The sequence below is a fragment of the Salminus brasiliensis genome, chromosome 22 (assembly GCF_030463535.1).
Source record: "Salminus brasiliensis chromosome 22, fSalBra1.hap2, whole genome shotgun sequence".
Classification (NCBI taxonomy): domain Eukaryota; kingdom Metazoa; phylum Chordata; class Actinopteri; order Characiformes; family Bryconidae; genus Salminus; species Salminus brasiliensis.
In genome coordinates, this window is record NC_132899.1 from 11595775 (window position 1) to 11618058 (window position 22284).

Here is a 22284-nt window from a genome sequence, read left to right on the forward strand (position 1 = left end):
AAATTTGTTGTCATTTTTATTGTCAACAAAAAAGGCAATACAAATTTCCAAAAACAAATTTTCCAGATGAAGGTCTAGATGAGCTTTGTGAATGCTTTTGTTCCCAAATGAGCTAAAAGTCACCTACACAGACCTACCTATCTAAGGCCCAATTCCCAATGTTCTGTGGGCGATCCAATCAAGTTAAAATTAAGAATTCAGACTCTGCATGTCTCCAAGGCAAAATACTGAATATGGGACGGATTTAAGGTATGGATGGTACAGTTGTGAACCTCTGGGTAAAAAGACAGAATTCCTCAGAGTATAAAACTCCTGCTCTCGGGTCTAAGGCATCTTTAGTGCGGTCTTCATTCTCACAATCACAGAACATTAGGGGTCACAAGAGTTGGGACAACATAGGCTAAAAATAAATGAACCTAAACCTACATTTGAGGGCTGCCGAAGAACAAAACTACTGTACACCTCACTCTGATTTGAAGCTGGCTTGACGCTGCGCCACTGTGAATGAAAAATACAGCAAACAACGGACATTACTCGAGAGCTACTACAGCATTTGGATAGGACCATATTAGTTAACGACGGGTCGATATAAAAACCCTACCACAGCTGTGTGATAGACTAGACAGAATTACATCAGGACAATATGAAGTTTGCAAAAAAACAATGCTGCCTGTTTTGATTCCAGACTGGAGGCTACTCGTTATACAGTACAGACAGATATCGAACCTACAGCCTCAGAACGGAACAAATAGAGCAGTGATGTTCTTAAAAACTCTGCACGAACATGTTTCGGGGCTGTGCGAACATGAACGTGGAGGTATTAATACTTGTGGAGACAGTATAGGGTTCAAATCTTGATATGTCAAAAGGCTGTGGTACAGTCGGGCAGAGACAGAGAGAGGGCTGGTACTGGAAAGGAGGGAGGGATGGTTTGGCAGAGGTAAAAAAAAAAAAAAAAGAAAAAAAAAAAAAGAATAATACACAGGTTAGAAAATTTATGTGAAGGTCAGGCCAGCCTCGTTGTACACCTTAAACACCTTCTCAATGGCATTGACATAAGCTGCCGTTCTCAGGTCCAAGCCCAGGTTGTACTTGTTGGCCGTGCGCATGATTTGCTGCAAAAAAACAAAACAAATGAGGTTTTACAAAACTGAAAAATCATGGGTGAGAGTTACCAGCAACTGATATGAATAAAATCTGCAGCAATTAAGTGTAGAGAAAGTTTGACACAAAGGTTGGCACACAGGTACGAAGTAACACTAGACCAAGTTCATCACTAGGTGTTTGAGAATTCCCCTGGGGAGTATGTGCACAGACGGTAAGGGGAGGTGTGCTTTATGTGGCGATCATACCAGAGTGAAGACTCATATGTGCCTGAAGACAAGGCGGTGGCGGCAGAGTGCAGCTATAATTACCCTTTATCACCTCCACCAGAACATCATTAATGTCATTAAGCAATTGAACTGTAAAAAGCAGTTTTGTGCATGTACCTCATGACAGGATAGGCTGTGTTTTACAGTCTCATGGCTAAGCAGTGCTGTTACCACCCTTAACTGTGGCAAAGGCCTCAAGTGCCAAGAACATACAGTACACTATGATCTATGATTAATATAACGCTCAGTATATAATATATAATATAATGTTCAGTAAAGCATTAAGTTTAAAATGAATTACTACTGATTAAAAAAACAACCTTCAGGGGGTTAACTGTAGGCTATGGTGTCAACATAAATCTTTATTTTGTAATAGGCTGGTACATTAATACAGGAACTCTACATAAAACCGGACATTGCTGCAAACAGCTTTACAGGAATCCGGAAAGAAGACAAAAGAGCAACAAAACAAACAAGACATGTAAACCCAAAAGAGAAAGCCAAAAGTGACAGTGGCAAGAAAAAGACCCTCAAAGCTGGAGGAAGTACCCTTGGGAGAAACCATTACTCATATAAGGGTCTGGTCAAAATACCTAAAATCACATCCTCTGTCAAACATGGTGATGGTACTGTTATGGCACTATGGCATCCTCCTTTGGCCCAAACCACATATAAATCCATAACCGAATAAAACCTTAACACCACATAAATCTGTTACTATGCTCAGTGTACTGATGTGTACAGTCATGTGTGTGTACTGGGTATTTTGCAACAGCTTCACGTTCACAGATTCACATTCACAACATAGTAAATTCTTTAGTGTGGTAAAGCATGTGCATTCTCTCTGAAATCCTAAAAAATAGACTTCTACACAGCTGCTAGCTGCTAGCATTAATTGATCCCCAGAGCTGCTTTCCCCCATACATGTGTTTAGTATATTTAACATCTTCTTAATACAATGACTGGTAATATAACTTCTAAAGAAGTTATTTTTTGATGACACACCTCCAAATAAATGGTGCATGATTGCATATTTCCATGTAAACAACTAACCCATAGTACAGTTTCCATTAACTTGAAAACCAGAGGAAAATAAATAGTTTAGTGGTTAAGAGGTTTACTTTGTGTTAGAACTTCTGGTGCGTCAGTGACATAGATGTACAGCTACAGCAAAATTAAACATACTATAATATGTTAGAGGGTGTCACAATAATTGAAGAAAGAAACCCTTACCCAGAGAAATGGCTTGGCCATGAGGCTCTGGTAAAGCGGACAAGTCATGTGATTGTAAGGCTCTTAGATTAGCTCTTAGATTAGCTCTTAGGCTAACATCTTACCTAACAGCCTCACAAGCCTTTTAAGCCCGCTTCACCAGAGCTTCATAACAGAGCCATTTCTCTGGGTAAGGATGATCTGGTGATGATTTCCAGTCCATAAAATGGTAAGAGCAGACATGTGGACGGTTTGGGTGAAGGTTTAGCACCTTTTACCACCAACAAAGGTCCTCTTCTTTGAAAGGCGGTGGATATAAATGACATGGTGCCCCACAACACTCCCATCTTTTTGTGTTGCGTTGGAAAGCTCTAACTAATAAATAGCCTGTTGTATTGTTGGGTTAGCATAGCTGGCTATTTTATGATCAGTGTCCACAGCAGTAGCGTACTTCAGACTGCATTCACTCTTAATACAATACAGCTATAAATCATTTAATACAAAACGGCTGGAAATTCTTGAAAGTGGATGTGGCAAAATAAGGTGTGTAGGGTTTAATTTATTGAAATAAACAACTCACCCTTGCAGACCTCTCCATAGTGTAGGCAAGACCAGAGTGCACTATGTCCTTCTCAGAAGCACCCTGCAAATCACAGAAAAAACGTTAAACCAGCTTCACACAGCAGACCAGCTCTTTCTGAATTATTAAGTAATCCGGATTCCCTGAAAACATCTGTAAGCACTACAAGTTCACTACAGCCTGATGTGATGGGTTCTGACAAGCATGGCTTGTGAGTCCAGGAACCCTTGACAGACAGAACTAAATCCTTTAGTCCATTTAGCACCATTACACAGCACTCCGCACACAGGATTCTACTGCAGATTTCAACTAAATGATTAGCCAGTACAGTCTGATAGCTTCAATAGATGAGGAGTTAATGTCACTCATTATTAGAATTTTTAGAAACATTATCTATATTTAAGATCTTGTTACTAACAGCCATGTAGGCACAAACCGTCAATCTTCACAATGATGGTTACCATTGCAGGCTAATAAGAAGCGGATCAGTGAATAGGCTAATTATACGACAATGCCAACATGAAAAACTACATTTTTACAAAGTAATGTGCTGCTGGAATGAGCAAATCCATTAACTAAGCTAAGCCAGCTACACAGCATTCGTACAATTACTGTTTTATATAGGTCCACATTCAAAGTAATGAACACAAACTTTACCTACACTTGATATATTGAACACAATTCACAGAAAACCCTTCGTCTTTGCTCTCTGTGAGACACACAAATATGCACACAGAGATGGAGAGAGCAACAAAATCGATACTCACAGCAACTCTGGCCTGGAATTCAGCTGTAGGCACCACTGGGATGGGGCCTCCTTGTTTTCCAAACTTCCTCTCAAGACTCTCCTGCACAGACACTGAAAATAAAAACATAGAAATTAGGGACATGGGATATTATTTCTGATCAACAAGGTTCGTTCTATCTTTAATACGGACATACACTATCTTGACAAAAGTATTGGGACACATCTGTTCATTATACAGAATTTAGAATTTTTTTATGTACCATTGTCACAGATGTATAAAACCAAGCACTCATCCATGCAGCTTGTGTTTGCACACATTTGTAAAGAATGGGGCACTCTAAATTTGAGGTGGTACTGTACTAGGATGCAAACATCACACCACCACCAACTCCACCATCAACTGTGAGTGGTTTTATTGAAAAATTGGAACATTTAGGAGCTACAGCAACTCAGCCATGAAGTGGTTAATCATGTAAAGTTACAGAGCATAATATATAAAAGTAAAAAGGCTCTGCTGACTCCGCTTCAAAGCCTGCTTTTAGAGCTGGTAAGGGGGGGGCAACTCCATACTAATGCCTATTGATTTAGAATGGAAGGCCATAAAAGCTCCTGTAGGTATAATGTGTATGTGTCCCAATACTTTTGTCCATATTGTGTATACACCTTTTCAGTGTTCTGTGTCTTTAAATTTCTTGCTTATGCTGGTCAAAAGGCAGCGAAAGAGAATATGACCCAGAATAAAAACATGTCTGAGGGATAAGGCACTTGTCTATGACCTTGTCTGAATGATGCATAAACAGTAAGCACTGGGAGGGGAGGAATTGTTTATGCTGCTGCAGGGCAGAACGGCACACCCTGCTGATCAGTGATCACGGCACTGCCCAAAATACAGCGAAACAGCTGATGCAGGGGCAGGAAGAGTGAGTAATGGTAACAGGTTAACGAATATTATGCAAACAGAGATAGTTGCTATGCTCCATCTGGTGCTTTTCTGCTTAAAATACACTAGGGCACCTGAGGAAGGAGTGTGTTTAGCATTCTTCCGGACTTACTCAGCAGGTGATAGTTGGAATCCCGCTCATACTTGAAGGTCAGGCGACCATAACTGACGTGGTTCAGGTTCTTTAGCCACTCGAAGTAGGAGACAGTCACACCACCAGCATTTAGGTACATGTCCTACAGAGAAAGAGGCATGGTGAACTGGTTAAATCCAAGGGAAAGCAGAAGTGTTTGAGATTTGTTAAGATTTAACCACATTATTTTAGTGTCATCTATCTAGCACTGCTGCAGTATCGTACTGCTCGGCCAGACTAATGGAATGCCTGCTGCATGCACTGAAATGGTAAAAAATTAACACTTTTGTTTTTTTTACAAAAAGCCAGAAACTATGGGCAGAAACTGCTTCAGAAACCAGATTTAAAACTCTGCAGAGTATCAAGAGAATACAATGCTCAAAAACTTACACTACAGGTCTGATCATGTGAATACCTGAATACCCTGCATGATACACAAAACACAGCAAAACTACAGTAACAGAAAGAAAGCCCCAGAGAGCTCAACAACACTGTATACCAGATGTTTTTGAATTATATTTTGTAAGAATTCTTGTCTTTATTGGTCAGCTCAGTTTTGTCTTTTGAAAAAAGATCATTAATAATAATAATAATAATAATAAAAGTGATTTTCCTTATTGTTTATTCAAAAACATGCTAATAAAATGACAAAAACAAAAACAAAAATGAAGATCAAATGGTTTTGTATTTTGGTCTTGGTCAAGAAATCTTCCATTTTTGTCCATCTTTACCATTAACTATAAAACTTGATATGGGCAACACTTCATCAGTTAACTACGTCATATACTTTAGACACTATGTGTGAGATAAAATAACAAAGAGAACCAAAACTCCGCAAAACGCTATCTTACCGGGATAACCATGACATTCTTCTCTAGGAAGATCTTGTCAGCATCGGGTGTGGTGGGTCCATTGGCACCCTCAGCAATGATCTACACAGAGAGCACAAGAACAGCTGTTATGTATATATACACTCTTACAACTCTTAGAATATTTAGACTGCATGAGTCTAAATTGGTCATTTAAAGTTCACACAGCAAAGTAATAATAAAGTAAACTAGAAATAGAGGTTTCTATGACCTATGAGTCTTAGAAGATTGTTAAGTGGTTGTTGTGGTGTCCCATGTAGTTAAGTGCGTGTTACAAAGTATTTGTATCATTTGAAGGGTGCATAAACCTTTGCACCCCACTCATTCATGAGGGGACAAAAACCTCAAAATTGGTTAGCACATGGAAACTGTGTGTTCGATCAAAAAGCTGTACACAAGCACTCAGCTGAACAGAACAGAAATCTGGCAGAAAAATTAAAAGGGAAGGAGAAGAATGTAAATCGGATAACAACAAAGCTTTCACTGATTTAAAATAAACCTCTGTGTAGCTCTTTCACCAGACCAGCTCTTTCACTCGCAGTCTGAAGTAGTGAATGAGTTAAATTTTGTAAGCCTTTGCTGAAGCACTGGTTTGTGCAATGTGAGCTATTGGGTGTCACCAGGATTAATGATTCTCATTTAACCAACATTACAAGAGAAAGATCTCGTTTAGATAGACGAGACTACCTTCGCACGGCCGGCATTCTGAGCAACTGTCAGACAGTTAAAATCCGCGAGAGAAGAATAGCCTCAGACAGAGTGTAACAAGCTTCCTTCTACCTTGAATGCCCCATAGAATAAGTATGTTTTCCACTGTTGTATAACAGGCTTACATAACAGGGTGGACTGAGGCAGAACAGTATTCTGAAGAATGAATGGGAGGAATACATCTTTGTAGAAGATTTAACTGAGCAGTGCATTTGTTTGTGGCCAGTTCTGACCTTGGCTTTGATGTTGTGAGCATTCTTCCTGGTCAGCTGCTTCTCTCCTGCGGCAGGGATGAGGATGTCACACTGAGCCTCCATGATGTTACCTTCATAGGGCTGAGCGTTAGGGAAGCCTACAATGGTGCCATGTTGCTGTGGAAATAATTACAGAAATACTCCTTCATAAAGGGTTTTCCCATGGTACATTACAGTGTTCAGTCTTTCCCATTAAACTATACTATAAATCTTCTTCTCACCAGCTTGTAGTCCTCCAGTTCCTTGGGGTCGATGCCATTGGGGTTCCAGATGCTTCCATCAATCTCAGCAATACCCACACACTTAGCACCGTAACGGTGGAGGTAACGCATGGAGTGCAAGCCCACGTTTCCGAAACCCTGCAACAGAAAACAATTTCTTTAACAATCCTCTAAAGAAAGCAGAAAAATGGACAATCGTGAGGATCTGAGCCACTCTGAAAAGAGCCAAATTCTGAGCATCTCCAAAACACCAGGCAGGACTTGTAGGGTGCTCCCGGTGCATAGTAGCTAGCAAAACTGGTCCGAGAAAGGACAACTGGTGAACCAGCGACAGGGTTGTCTGTCTGGACAGAACTTAATGAATCTGCTGCTAACATCTTGGTTCCAGATACCACAAGACACCTTCAAAAATCTTGTGAAGTCCATGTCTTGATGGATCAGAGTTGTTTTGATGGCACAAAGGGCCAACACAATATTAGGCAGGTGGTTTTACTGTTATGGCTGATTGCTGTATGGACAAATGCTGATACCAAATATGAAAAGGTGGGATAAAGTGGGATTATATCCATCTAGGTGAGGGGTGGGAAAACGAGAGCCGGAGTCCAGCATGATTTTCTGATTTCCAATAGGTCCAACAGACCTACCAAACCTGCCAATTAACAGGAAAGTTTAATCAGGTGTGCTTGAGCATGAAATGAAAAGCCCCCCAGAACAGGCATTACCCACCCCTGACCTAGATAAACATTACAGATATAAACGTAACATCTTGTTCTGTGGGAGTTAACAGTTCTGTAGAAGTGGACAGTTAAGCACAATAGCTCACTGATGTCTAAATATCTCAGTTTCAAATACTGGTCATGTCCAAACATCTGTTTAATGAAGATCATTTTAATCTACAGTTATCTGTTGAAATTGATTTAATTTCGATGCTTTTGTGGAAGACTACAGGAATACTATTGTGGAACTGGCTAAAACAGGATGGAAGTGAATGCATCTTGGTGTATTAAAGTAGTAAGCTACGCTAGAATAGTGGGCATCTGTTCAGAGACGTTTCAGTACGCAATGCCACTGCAAGTCTGATGAAATAAGCTCTGCTGCCCCCATGTGGTCCAGAAACCTACAGCACTCTTTTAACCTCAGTCTCATTTTGTCTTTAAAGCCCTCTACCCTAGCAAAACGTGCACAGCTTAGTAGATTACAAGTTAGCCTTATTAGGAATATGTAAGGATGAACAGTCTCTGTAAACCCAAACTTTATACACGCTTTATAAAAAAACCAAAAAGGCTCCATTTGACATTGAAGCATTAGCAAGTCTCTCAAATCACCATGGCATCGATGCATAAACCCACTCTAATGTTTTTCTTGCCCTTTTCTGCCTCCTCTTGTTCTCCTGCTCAGTGTGCAGAACAGTAAATCTCAAAGAAAATTGAATTTCAGGAGGTGGTAATCCCTACAGGCTCTAGATCAGTCAATGCGCAGAGCGAGAAAGCTCAGCACAGTTGGATTTCTCCTCCTCATCACAGTCTGTAGCAGATTGATAGGGTCAGCCTTTGGCTCCACTGCAATTAAGAATGAACATCAGTGGAAAAGAACAAAAACAAAACAAACAAAAGTCTGTCGCTACTGCTCTGTGGCCCTGACGCTTTATCTTGAGAGATGACTGCAGCTGTGGGTCGAGTTTCAGAGCTGTGGAGACAGTGGAGACTGTGGAGACATCATCAGAGATGATGGAAGGCTGGGTGTGTTGAGAGAGGAACACATTTTTCCAGGAGGAACTGAGAGCTCTACTCAATGCTGACTTTAAGCTCCCTTCTTCTTTTTGAAGCCAGAGACCATAACAGGAACAGAGACCCATTTAACACACAATGTGGGTCTACACAGTAAAGTGAACTGTCCTTTCTCAGCACTATCTTCTATAGAGAAGATACTGGCAACTTCCTCACACAGCTCATATACTTCAGGCTTACCACCAAACAGTGAAGTTTATTTTAATGAATGTCTTTTTTGCAGATGGTAAATAGCCTGGTCTGTATGAAAGTTGTGTCACCAGTACCGAATTTAAGGAAATAATCTTAAATTATTTCATATAATAGATTTAATAGAGCTTACCGACTGATCCTATAAGCTGTCAAATATCTTATTATTATTATTATTATTAATAATAATAATAACTGCAATGCCAAAGGACCTAAGTAGCAAATGTAAACATTAGACATGCCCTACTTTGTAAAGATGTATTACAGACAAACTCTGATTTTACTACACAAGGTTACAATGTCAGAACTCATTGCAAATGCTAATAACTTAATCTAGATCAATAAATTAATAATTTTTAAACAGCTTGCTAAAATAACCTATTAGTTACATACTAAAAATAATAAGCTACCTCAAATTTGACATATACCGATCAGCCACACAATTAACACCACCTGTCTAATATTGAGTATGTCCCCCTTGTGCACCAGATCTGAGCATCTGAAGTCGTCCTGTAGTGTCTGGCACAAAGACTTTAGCAGCAGATCCTTGAAGCCTGTTAGCTGTGAGGTGGGGTTTGCATGGATTGCATCAATGAGCCTTAGGTGTCCATGAACAGACAACTAGTCACCAGTTTACCGGTTGTCTATTCTTGGTTGGTATCATCCACTGCATACCAGGAACACCCTATAAGACCTGCCTGATGTTTTGGAGATGTTCTGACCCAGACGTCTAGCCATCACAGACATTATTTCCTGTTTTCAACTCCTCACCTTCAAGAAACTGATCACTGTCTGATCACTGTGATTTCTGTGGGGACTTGAGTTTTTTAGTTTTATTTAAAAAAAACAAAAAAAACAAATGCAGTATATTATTAGTATAATATTACTAGCTGCCCTTTACATTTAGTGGAAATTTGATGGTAAACGACCCAAGAGCAATGTTGCAATTATATAACAACAATTATATACAAAATGCTCAGGTATGACTGATTTTTCTGTTCAAATGGATGGTCTTAATATGTGGTCTACTAAGAGGCCTGCATGGGCCTACAGATTTTCTACAGATCAATTGGAACAAACTTAGGATATGGTTTAGGATCAGGCTTCTTAGAATCTGTTACATATCATGTAGAGTTCAGTTGCATCTACCAGATATTTTACATTCAGAAGAATGTTAGTTAAATATAAGCTGAAATATATACAAAACATCTATGGGGGAGCATCAAAAGAAGAGATAACTTATAACAGCGAAGATATTTCTGGCTCTTTTGTCTGTTTTGCTGTTTCTCATTTTTACCTGGATGATGAAGGTCTTGTCTGCGAAGCCGGGGGTCAGGCCCAGTTTGCTCATGTAAGACGCCTCATTGATGAAGTTCTCAATGCCATGGAAGACTCCGCGACCTGTGGCTGAGATTCTGCCATGGATGCCACCCTGGCTGATGGGCTTGCCTGTTACACAGGCATGAGCGTTGATGTCCTACATAGAGACACACACATGTGACACACAAACACAGAGACAAACATGCACAGTCAAGATAGTGTGAGTGTCTTGAGGCCTGTTTTAATAAGCCATATAAAACACAATGGTCAATGCAACACAGGTTAGTGGTGGACAGTACATAAAAAAACAGCACAAAAAAAAAAAAGAAAAAAAAAAAAAAAAAAAAAAAAAAAACAGATTTAGGCCAAAAATAGATCCTGTAAACAACAACAGCAACCAGTGTACAGTAACTGCATGCGACACCCAGTAAGAAGTAGCTCAATGAATAGTCAACTTCAACTCTACCACTGCAGTCCATGTCACCTCTCCTTCTCTCTCTCTCTCTCTCTCTCTCTCTAAATCTCACCACACACATATAAAGGAGCCTTATTGAGTGAGACAAAGACATGGGTTGGCTGGACAGGGGGCAAGGTTCTTCCAAGTGTGACTAAGAGCATGTAATGTGGATCTGTGCACGTGAGGGAGTGCAGGGGAAGGGCTGAGATATGAGGAGTGGACATGTTCTCACAGCAGACTCACTGCAGCAGGGGGACCAGAGGACACAGGTTATGCAGGGGAAGGACAAGCTCACAGAAAAACAACTGCAGCACTTTACCTTACCCTGACACCTGGGGACAGGGTCTGCTAAATATACTATAAATATATACTACCTTTACAAATATAGAGATCACTGAGGGTAGATACCCCATCATGGTTGAAGGACAGGACAGGTTACATATCTGTAAGTAAATCTCTCTAAATTGCCACTGAAAGATTCATGACTATTTATTTTTCCAGCATTTCAATCGACCTTTATTAGGGACACTCCTTCTCACAACTGAGATTCTGGCCCATGTTGACATGATTGCATCACATAATTCCTGCAATATTTTCAGGAGCACCTTCATGCTGCAATTTTCCCTTTCTGCTCATCCACTAAAGAACACTGAGCCCACTGTCTTGTTTATAAAACCATGCTGAGATGTCTTCTGCTTTGTCACGTGTTGCACATGCATTATGCTAGAATTAGCTGTTAGAATATGAGTAAACTGCGACCATTATGGGGTGCACATGGTCAGCAACTATACCTAAATAACTGTGGCGTTCAAGTGGTGATTTACTAGCATTAATTGGCCCAAAGTGTGCCAAGAAAACATTTCCTAGACCATTAAATTACCTGTAGCAGCTTGGACTGTTAACACAGGGCAGGTTGGATCTACAGATTCAAACGGTTGGTGCCAAATGTTGGCCCTACCTTCTGTGTATGTTTTTTTCCAGCTTAAAGACTGACCAGTTTTGGTGAGCCTGTGCCCACTGCAGCCTCAGCTTTCTGTTCTTGGCTGACAGAAGTGAAACCTGACATGGTCTTCTGCCATTTCTAGCCTTCTGCCTTTCTGTTCTGATCACCGCAACTGTAGAGATACTGTAGCCGTTGTGTCAGCTGTAACCTGTCTGGCCATCCACTATTGACCCCTTTTATCAACAAGCCTTTTCTGTCTGCAGAACCGCCGCTCACTGAATGTTTTTTCTTTATTGAGACTGATGTTCATGAACCTTCCAGGAGCTCAGTAATACTATAAATATACAGCTGTGCTTATCCACCTGTGTTCATGCATGTTTGTAGCCTTTGTCCACATGCAGGCTGTACTGGCGAGCAGGCTCTAATGTCCTCAATCAAACCTGCATAGACTCCAACCCACTCAGTGCCTTTTCAGAGAATCATCAATCATTTACTGTTCACCTGTGGGGGAGCGTCGCAGTGTCTCTCCTCTGCCATTTCAAATGAATGGCAGAATACTAAAGGCAATTACTCCCAGCTCTAGCAGAAATGCACAACCTAAGGCTATCTGACGGCCCAGATCTCTTATCTACAAATCAGTTTTTTGAAAGCAGCCTTGAATGAGCTAGACCCATCAGCAACCAAGAAGAAGATAACCCTGTGGCTTATAAATAAACGCAAACCCAAAAAACCCAAAGGGGACAGGAGGAAACCGAAGACAGCACAACAGGGAATGGATCACGCTCTATTCAGAGCACTGGCTGTGAACAGAGTCTTACTGTTCATTCTGAATATATTCAACTGGAATAGAACAGCTTTAGGAGTTTATCCTTTTGATCCTTTCACATTCAACTGGGCACATGAAAACACATGCATATTACCCATCTGATCAAGCACTGATAATGCTGTGAAATACATCAGCATTGAAGAGACTATATAAAGTGCTGCTTGCTGTGGACAGATACACGTTACACCATTCTTACGCTAACTCGAAATTATGAGTGAGAATAACAGAAACAGTATTATACAGTTCACTGTATAAGTTTTTTATCGTTTTACCATGTTGCCATGGCAGCAGTGCTGGCTACACATACACTGCAAGCTCCCTAGGAGAAGAGTGACCCTGAAAACAAACACTTTTGCAAAGACAACAGAAAAAGAAAACGGATGGTTGCTATGGTGTTGTTAAGTGGTTGCTATGGTGTTGCTAGGATATTCCAGATGGCTGCTATGGTGTTGCTAGGCGGTTGCTAGGATATCCCAGGTGGTTGCTATGGTTTTGGTAAGTGGTTGCAATAGTATTGCTCGGTGGTTAGTCATAATATCCCGGATGGTTGCTATAGTGTTGCTTGGTGGTTGCTGGGTAGCGTTTGATATTGTGTTGCTAGGTGGGTGCTAGGATATCCCAGGTGGTTGCTATGGTTTTGGTAATGGTTGCTCGGTGGTAGTTGTAATATCCCAGATGGTTGCTATAGTGTTGCTTGGTGGTTGCTGGGAAGTGTTTGATATTGTGTTGCTAGGTGGTTGCTAGGATATCCCAGGTGGTTGCTATGGTTTTGGAAAGTGGTTGCTCGGTGGTAGTTGTAATATCCCAGATGGTTGCTATAGTGTTGCTTGGTGGTTGCTGGGTAGTGTTTATTATTGTGTTGCTAGGTGGTTGCTAGGATATCCCAGGTGGTTGCTATGGTTTTGGTAAGTGGTTGCTCGGTGGTAGTTGTAATATCCCAGATGGTTGCTATAGTGTTGCTTGGTGGTTGCTGGGTAGTTGCTATGACATCTCAGGCATTTGCTAGTCTGTTGCCAAGTGGTTGTTGAGGTATCCAATGGGGTTGGCTAAGTGTTTCTGGAGTTAGAACAGTGTCTGTATCTAGAAAACTGTGAGATGACGTATGCTGCAAATAATCAGCAGAAATTATTAAAGAAGAAAAAGGAGAAGAAGAAGCATTGCTTTGTGATGTGCAACCATGGAAACCTGACAGGCCTATTCTGATTTCATTAAGTAATGTAGTCTACACTGAATATGATGCTTAGGATGACATGGTTGTTTGTATTCATTATTTGTTACTCATTAAGACAGTGCTTTAAAATGCTCAGAACAAGATCTGTGTGACTCTGTGTGCCAGATTACAGATCACACTGTACCCTAAGCCTCTTTCAATCACACCAGCTGCTGTAGCCTCTTGCTACTATATTGCTACTGATGATTTCCATCCAACATTTTCTAAATAACATACTATTACAGCCTGGAAACGTATAAAAAAAACAAAAGACACCGTTTGTCCAGCATGTAGTTACTATCTACAAAGGCAAATACTGCAGACACACACTTTTATCAGATAAAAAAAAAACAAATACAGGCTATAGCTGATTAAGCTGCACTAAGATGAAAGAGCTTTTCTCCTTACACAAAACTCTAGTTTATCAGGATCGCTAATCTCATAGTGACAGCAGCGTTTGTAGGGCTTGTTGCATAAACACCCTTAACAAAAGCTATCTAGGCTGCAAACTCCTACAATCTCTGAAGTGGCCAAGGGACTAAAGACCAACATATTTCTCAAGACATAACCTGGCCAGGTCAGACCGGAGAAGTTTTTTTTTTTGAATAGTCAAAGCAACTGGAGTGTTGAAGGCTATGGCAGTGCTTTCTGAATGAATAAACTAATGCTCAGTCACTTACAGTGTGGGCAATAGTGTTAGCGTAAGTGTCAGCAATCCAGGACATCTCCCTCTCGCCAGTGCTCATGTCAGGGGCAGGCACGTCAATGCCAGGTCCTAAGAGAAGAGAAGGTGAGAGAGACTTTATTTTAACCTGCTAGCTCAGTCAGGGCAGAGCCCCCCCCTTGCCACAGAGTTATGAACGTAAACACAGGTCATGTGAACAAGCACACAGCAGCTCCAGTTACACCAGTGGTCTCCAACCCTCCTCCTGGAGAGCCACGTTCCTGTAGGTTTCAGCTACAGCCCAAACCTAACACAACCCATACAGCCAATCAAAGACTTATGAAGGCAGTGATTATTGAATCATGTTGGGGAGATGAGGGTTGGGTTCTGTAAGAAGATAGCTGGGGTTAAAGACCACAGTAAAAAATAAGCATTAGCTAAAGGTTAGGATTAGACCTTGTGTGACTCTTCTTATATCTAGAAAGATCTTATTAAGCCTGAGCTGCTACTTCAAGAGATCTGGTCCGGTGCCCATGGCAACACTGTGAAAGAAGAAGGCCCCCTGACCCTGTACCCTTCTTGGCTAGAGTAAACAGGTAGGCATCCAGATAAACAGCCATGTTTTTGTAGCCTGAATACATTTCCAAAAACAGCTCTGCAGGGGGCCAGGAGCATCTGAAAAAGAGGGGCTATTCTTGAAGGGGCTGGGAGATGGTCAACAGAACAAAGCAAATGTTTAAAGCACCCTTAGAAGATTTCCTGACTGCTGGCCCTTTGTTCTCTGGTACTACTAAAGTAGACATGTTGATATAAAGGTAGGAGGTAAGGGTATATAACTCTTGTATATATATATAACTCTTGGGCTTGTTTCTGGTGTTACAGCCATGACTAGGTGCACAGGGCAGATAGAAGACTTGATGGGGGTTGAAGACTGCTGTGCAAGCACGCTTAAGACAAGGACAAATGTGCAAATAATCTCATCTAGTGTACTTTCCAAGCAATCTGTCGAAGTCGTGTCAGTTTAACTTACCAATGAATCCCTTTTTCGCAAGCTCAATGGTGAATCTTCTAGTGATTTTCTCCAACTCATTGTCCTACACAGAATTAAAAGACAAATGACGAAAGTAGAATGGGACACCATTAAATCTCAGCTGAAATGTCCCCCTGATTGTTCTCACTGACAGTAACATGATACAAGGTGCTAAAGGTGTGAAAAGCTGCTTTTAGCAACCAAGAACAGATGACTACCAAACTATTAAAATGCTGAGACATGCATAATCAACAAGTCAGCTATTTTTCCGTTCTCTTTCAGACTCCAGCCATGAAGCTGAAGAAAAGGGAAATCCGGCTCTCAGATCAGCATTTCTTTGTTGTTTTAGCCAAAGGAAGTCATGGGACAAACCTACAGAAAAACTAGCCATACTAGCCAACTTCATACACTATTTAACACATTTGGTTTTGTTTACCTTGTTCACTCAACACTTTTTATTAAGCAACTTTTCAGAGTTTTGAAAGGCAACCAGCTGGTTGACTTGCCCAGTTAGGGTAGTTCTAATCATGAACGAAGCATTACAAAACAGATACTCTAATATACTAGATCTAGAATATAATCAGGTTTACTGTGCTAAATACAGACACACAGACATCCCTTTGATTACAGCCTCATATACATTAGAGAAACAGGTGATCTTTCTAGCCACCTACCTATCTAGTCAGCTGTAACTGTACCTATTCAGTGCACATGAGGCTCAGCTATAATGCTATGCTATAGCAAAAATACTTTGTATATTCTACTGTGGGTCTTATTTTCTGTGTTTCTTTTTTTTACATGCTAAATCACAAAACAAGCAAAGCAAAGTGAAGCAAAGTGAATTCACATTCTGGACCATATGCTGAATGGTGAGCCAAAGATACATGGGAAGAAAGGGGTTGAGAGAAGAAGGAAGAGGTCCAAATAATCACCTCTCCCGCTATACTCACTACTATATGAGAGAATCAGAGCTTAAACCACATGTATAATGGATATGACAAGAATAAGGAAATGCATATCCAGGCAGTGTGACTCTGTTATGCAATCTACCAGAACACATACACTGAGTTCAACCAAATAAGGTCATCTTATTGTCCATTCCAGGATACAGCCAGAAAGGGAGAGCAAGCTGGTCACAAGCTAGAGGCGGCCTTCACACATTTGCAGCACTCAGCCATTTACAAGGCCGTTTTCCCTCTCTTGGTACACTGAACAGTCAAATAATAAAAGCTATTTTAGGGGCATGAGAGACTGAAAGGAATGCTCTAGAGAATGAAAGACTGACTCTTTTAAGAATAAACACATACTTTAGTGCATGCTCTTTTCCCTGGACTGTGGTACTTACAGAGTAATTTCTGGGGTTGATTTTGACTCCAGCTTTAGCACCTCCAAATGGCACATCTGGAGAAGAATTTTAGGAAGAAAGAGGACAACATTAAACCGTTTCATAGGCAGTAGCGTGCACATATGAATATGAGGCAGGGTGCATGCACAATTCAGCAACACAACATGCAAAGCAGATGTAATGCGCGCATATATATATATATATATATATATATATATATATATATGTAAAGAATATAAAGAGCAGCTTACCCACAACAGCACATTTATAGGTCATTAGAGAGGCCAATGCTTTGACCTCATCCACTGACACATCCATGCTGTACCGGATACCTGCAAGAAGAAGGCAAAAACAGTCAGCCCAGTTATTATTATGGGTGTTGATGATGTTTACTATGAACCAAAATAGAAGAACACTGAGGTTCATACATTGAACTTTTCCATGTAATAACATTTTTTTTCAAGTTCCATCATGAAACAGAATTTCATGATGAATGCACCAATAGAAACGCTTCAAAATGACTTGCAAAAAGATCTTTTTACACTGACTTCCACTAAAAGTTAAGAAGCTGCTTTTCTCCTCCTGTAAAGTTACCATGTTGGAGATTTATGTTTTTTGCGTGACAATGATGATATGTAAACATAGCTACTATGCTCAGCAGGTCACGTCTTGCTGGCCATCAGCTCTTTGAGACCTTGCTAAAATGCCAGCTAGTCTTGCACAATGCTCTGGCTATGCTAAATGGCAAACTAAAACACAGGTTCTCACTCCTGTGAAAACAGGTGATCTGTAGAAGCGCAATCCAGTCACGGCAGAAAGATGAAAAAAGGGTCATTAAGGCCGTTCGCGCAGGCCGAAACAGGATTCTGTACTCAGAGCCTTGTGGGTATCTGACACAGCAGATTAGCTCCATGCAAAATGCTGCCAAGTTGAGTGCATTGAGCTCACAGTGGTCCAGACTTACATGGTCCACAGTGTACTGTTACCAGTCAATGATTAAACACAAAATCCAGTTATTCTATATTATTCTGTAAAAAAAAAAAAAAAAAAAAAGGTCATCCACTGAAACCAGGGGTACAAAATGTTCCACTCTATAAAGTGATAAAGTGGGCAAGCGAGCCCCTTGCATAAGTAGGATCACTGTGTGTGTGTTGGCCTGAAGCAGAAACACTCTTCAGCATGCTTTAACACTGTCATTTTCCTCCAGCAGACTGCCTCATGAATCTTAATAAATGTCTGCAGCAGATATGGCCTGCCACAGAAGCCTGGCACCACCAATCCAGTTTCACGGGGCACCAGAAAACAGCATTAGGGAGTTCCATTATCATCATATATCTCAGGAGTCCCCAAGCAAGACATGACATCTGGCTATACCTCAGTTAGTATGTTGCAATGGGTGAAAACACTATGGCATGTCTAAAATGGAATTTTGGCACTAATACTAATACAGATGCTTTGATATTACCGACAGGAATAGCTGAATGTCTAGCTGACGCTGAGCTACTGAACAAAAAAATAATTATTTTACTGCATTTTTAACCCCATAGAAATGGCAGTTTGCTCAGTCAAAAGTTGCCCATTTTCACAACTTCCCCTGTTGTGACATGCAATAATCTGAATATTTGAGAACCCAACCTTAATGCAGAATTATGTGAGAATTGGTATTTTTGCTCCTGGTCTCCCCCTACAGGTGGGAAGTGTACTTCAGTTTTACACCATTCCATGACTGGTGCCTATCCCAATGAGGCAAGGGACAGCAACACGTAAACGCAGCATTATTCCTAATTTCTAACGTTTCTTAAATGTTTGTATACACTATATGGACAAACTTATTAGGAGTAACTGTCTTTACAGTCTAGGGAAGGCTTTCTACTAGATGTTGGAGCCATGCTGTGAGGATTTGATTGCATTCAGTGACAAGAGCGTTAGTGATGTCAGGATGTTGGATGATCACCACCCCACCTCATCACCAACTCATCCCAAAAGTACTGGTTGGAGCACCTTCATTTAAGAGAACAGCTCAATGCTGGGAGACTTTAGACCCATCTAGCCTACGCCTGGCATTAGGCATGGTGCCAATAGGTTCATGTTTATCTGCTCCAGTCCTATTCTATGCTGTGTGCACTTTAAAGTAGCAGAATGCATTCATTAAAAGGGGTGTCCACAAACATGTCGACATATGAAAAACATGATGCATATCCGTGTCAGCCCACAATTCCCATTTCTGTGTGACAGACAGGGAACACCTTTTTCCTATGCCTCCACATAATCACCATATGCAGACCCAGACGTCCGGTAATTTTCCACTGTATTTTTTTTTTTTTAACTCACTTCACCCTTAGTCTTCACTAAAACACTGGACAGAGCACTGAACAGCTGCTATAATGTAAGCCAAGACTAATTTAGCACCCAGAATGTACAAACGCCACTGAAACGCCACGCCATGGAAAAAGCTTAGTATAAATTCGGGGTGTTTTCGATGCATGGTGGAACAGTTTACATTAAGAGATGCAAACAGATGCAGAAAAAGAGAGGGAGGGAGGGAGGGAGGGTTGGAGGAAAGAGGAGGTGGAGAAGTACAGGAGACAGGGAGGAAGAGGCATGACTCAGCACAGAGCTTCTTCTGTTTCTCATCTACTGTGCTCTCCCTAGGAGGAAAGGCAGACAATCCGCCGTCAATATGGCCGGCCTTGTCTCCACTCAGCTAGCACTCTAATCCATAGTCATGCCATAATATTTGATTGTACAGATGCTTTTACATTTCCCATGTTCTCAATTCTTCTTGCTGGACTAGTCAAATCATTTGCTGACTGACTAATCTGCTCTCTTATAACTAAGAAGTGAAACAGACACATAATAAGCAGAAATAACCAAACACCTCCATGTATCATTCCTGCAGACAGTTCAACTGCTGCCCCTGCACTTCGTAATTTGCACCCAGCAAACTGTGCAGTATGTCAACCATAGCGGCAAATCAGGTTTTGGTTGCAATGACGTTCATTGAAACTCCAAAAGCAAACATCTACACGACCGAGGGATTACCTCAATTTGTCAATCCGACAGTAAGAATGAGCTGCTGATAAGACGTTACCAGAGACCACTAAAATAACTAACACTACAGGCCCAACAGGCATGTCATATAGGTCACTGCACACGACTTTCTGATTTACAGTAGACTGTATGCAGGCGAACCTGAAAATCAACCTCTATAGTTATGTTAAAACACCTCATCTAAACACCAAGACTGCTCTCCATGTGGGCCAGACAGCTCTGTTCACTTGCTAATGTTGTATTTCTGTCAGGCAGCTGACAAATTAGAGCGCCTGGCCCTGTTGTCCAGTAAACGCACCCTTCCCCCAGACTGCAAACCCACCCTCGCAGAACTGCCTCTGGATTGGCTACGTCACCTCACCATCCCATTATGCACCCACAACCCACTGCGGTGACCCTCCTCCACTTCACGATCCGACCTCTGTTCCTCAACATCTGAGCAACGTTTACTCCACACCTCTGAACTGAATGCAGAGGACAGGGAGGCACTGCATCTACTCTATAAATGTGTTATTAATAGACATCGATAAGGACATAAGGGCTTCACAGTGCATGGATTCTTATGGTGCTGCTGCAGATGGTTCTCATGCTCCACTCCTTACAGTCCCTGTGGTCCTCATGTCATTTCCCTACATCTGATCTCAGGACTGTCCCATTCAAGGACCACACTTTCATTCACATAAAAACATGCACATCTGCCACATTTCTCAGGTTGAATTTGAAATAGTATTACATGTAAAATGCATGTTTTTTTTTTTTAACTGATTTCAGCTAGAAGTTCATTAAGCTATTCTGATCCATAATAGCCATAAAGCCATAAAGACTAATTAACATTAGAGGCAGATTAAACAGGAAGGGCTCCAAAATCACAATAATAATTTTCATTAAGATAAATAATTAGTAATAATTAGTCTAAACACATTAACAAAAAGATGTTATTCATAATTTTAAAAATGGCAATGATTTAAAAAAGCAATAAATACAAATCTAAGCACTTTTTTAATGATTAATACACATGCTAGCACAGTGGCTAATAGCTGTGCCAGCAAACCCCTATATCCTGCCAGCTCGTTCAGACCTGGCACTGCATGAACGTGTAGCTTGATTTAGTTCATATTCACACTGATAAACACCCTAAATTGAAATGACCAGCAGCCAGGTTGAGAAATAACATAATTCTAGCAGAGCAAGCCACATTTCAATGACATAAAAACAGCTAGCTTGTGACTTTAGCCAGCTAGCTAGTTAGTTAGCTAGCTAGCTTCCTTGACAGCCCCAGCTGTTGCAGCCCCAGTCGGCCGCTCTTCCTCCCTCCACTAAGCGGTCAAGCACTTGTTTGGGGTTGTTTTCTAAACCTTCCGCTTTACTAAAAAAAAAAAAAACGCCAGAAAAACCGGGCAGATATCCACGATTCTTACCCCCTTTGCAGGGAGTTCTGTGTTGGCTGTGCTGTGCTCGGTAGCCTTCAATAACCTCCCACTCTCCGTTGTCTCTCTTGATGGGGAAAGACACGCTGAGGACGTGGTTGCACGGCTTGATGATCCGGAGGATCCCCCTCACTCGGTGCCTCTTCTGCTCGGGGGACTCCCTCGTCTTCAGGTCCTCCACCAGCTTGTTCTCTACAATGGCTGCGCCGCGGTCGAAGAAGCCCTCCACCATCCTGAAGAAGTTGGGGTCGTCTTCTTTCTCCGCGGCATCGCTGTAGTGGCGGATCCGCGTCAAAGCAGAGGAAGCCGGCAGGGCAGACTCGACGCATCCCGAGGCCAGGACACTGCCCGCTCCGCGGCTCAGGAGCTCTCCGAAATACCGGTACATGTTGACGGGTGAGGGAGGATAAGCTGTCTAAGCGGTCAGGACTTTCTGGAAGTAGACAAAAGAAACGACAGGGGTGCCAGCGAGGTTTATAAGGGAAGTGAAGAAAGGAGGGGGAAATGAACGAGAGCACACGACCCGTTTAGCCTGCCTCATTCAGACTGGCAGCGCTCATGCCGCCCCCCTTTGCTTTAAAAGGCAGCGTGAAGAGGAGCTGCGCAGGCAGGTCCAGCGGGAGGGTCACCTATGGGTACGAGCTAGGAGGAGGAGGAGGAGGAGGATCCTGGGGGGAAATTTAAATAAAATAAATTGTGCATAATACACACACACACACACACACACACACACACACACACACATATATATATATATATATATATATATATATATATATATATATATATAAAATTATATATAATTTTGTAAGTTGTTAAAAGTATTAAAAAGCATTAAAGTAGATTTTTAGAGTGTTGTCTTGAACTCCTGTCCTGTCTCCTTATCTGGATATATTATACATTATGCTATATATATTATACATTGCTATATGCAAAAGTTTGGGCACCTTAGTTAATCATAGTTAATAGGGGTCTCTTGCTTTTATGTGGAGGAAGC

General features: G+C 41.3%; 1 protein-coding gene across 1 annotated transcript; it reads right to left on the reverse strand.

Moving 5' to 3' along the window:
- glud1b (glutamate dehydrogenase 1b) lies at positions 1-21876 on the reverse strand. The gene is made up of 13 exons (XM_072667187.1): positions 21279-21876; positions 17061-17141; positions 16810-16865; positions 15465-15528; positions 14451-14545; positions 10312-10491; positions 7039-7176; positions 6797-6934; positions 5838-5918; positions 4966-5089; positions 3933-4024; positions 3166-3228; positions 1-1115 (listed from the first exon to the last, which is right to left on the reverse strand). Exons 1-13 carry the CDS (start codon positions 21673-21675, stop codon positions 996-998), a joined length of 1629 nt encoding a protein of 542 aa, XP_072523288.1. The 5' UTR covers positions 21676-21876; the 3' UTR covers positions 1-995.
- Positions 21877-22284: the final 408 nt, after the last annotated feature.

Excerpts from the sequence above, each read along its gene's own strand:
- glud1b (XM_072667187.1), bottom strand. The coding sequence starts at position 21,675 with ATGTACCGGTATTTCGGAGAGCTCCTGAGCCGCGGAGCGGGCAGTGTC. Across the intron at positions 15,529-16,809 it reads TCAACCCCAGAAATTACTCT|GACAATGAGTTGGAGAAAAT; the intron begins GTAAGTACCACA and ends AATTCTGTGTAG. Across the intron at positions 4,025-4,965 it reads TTCCAACTATCACCTGCTGA|TGTCTGTGCAGGAGAGTCTT; the intron begins GTAAGTCCGGAA and ends TTTTATTTTCAG.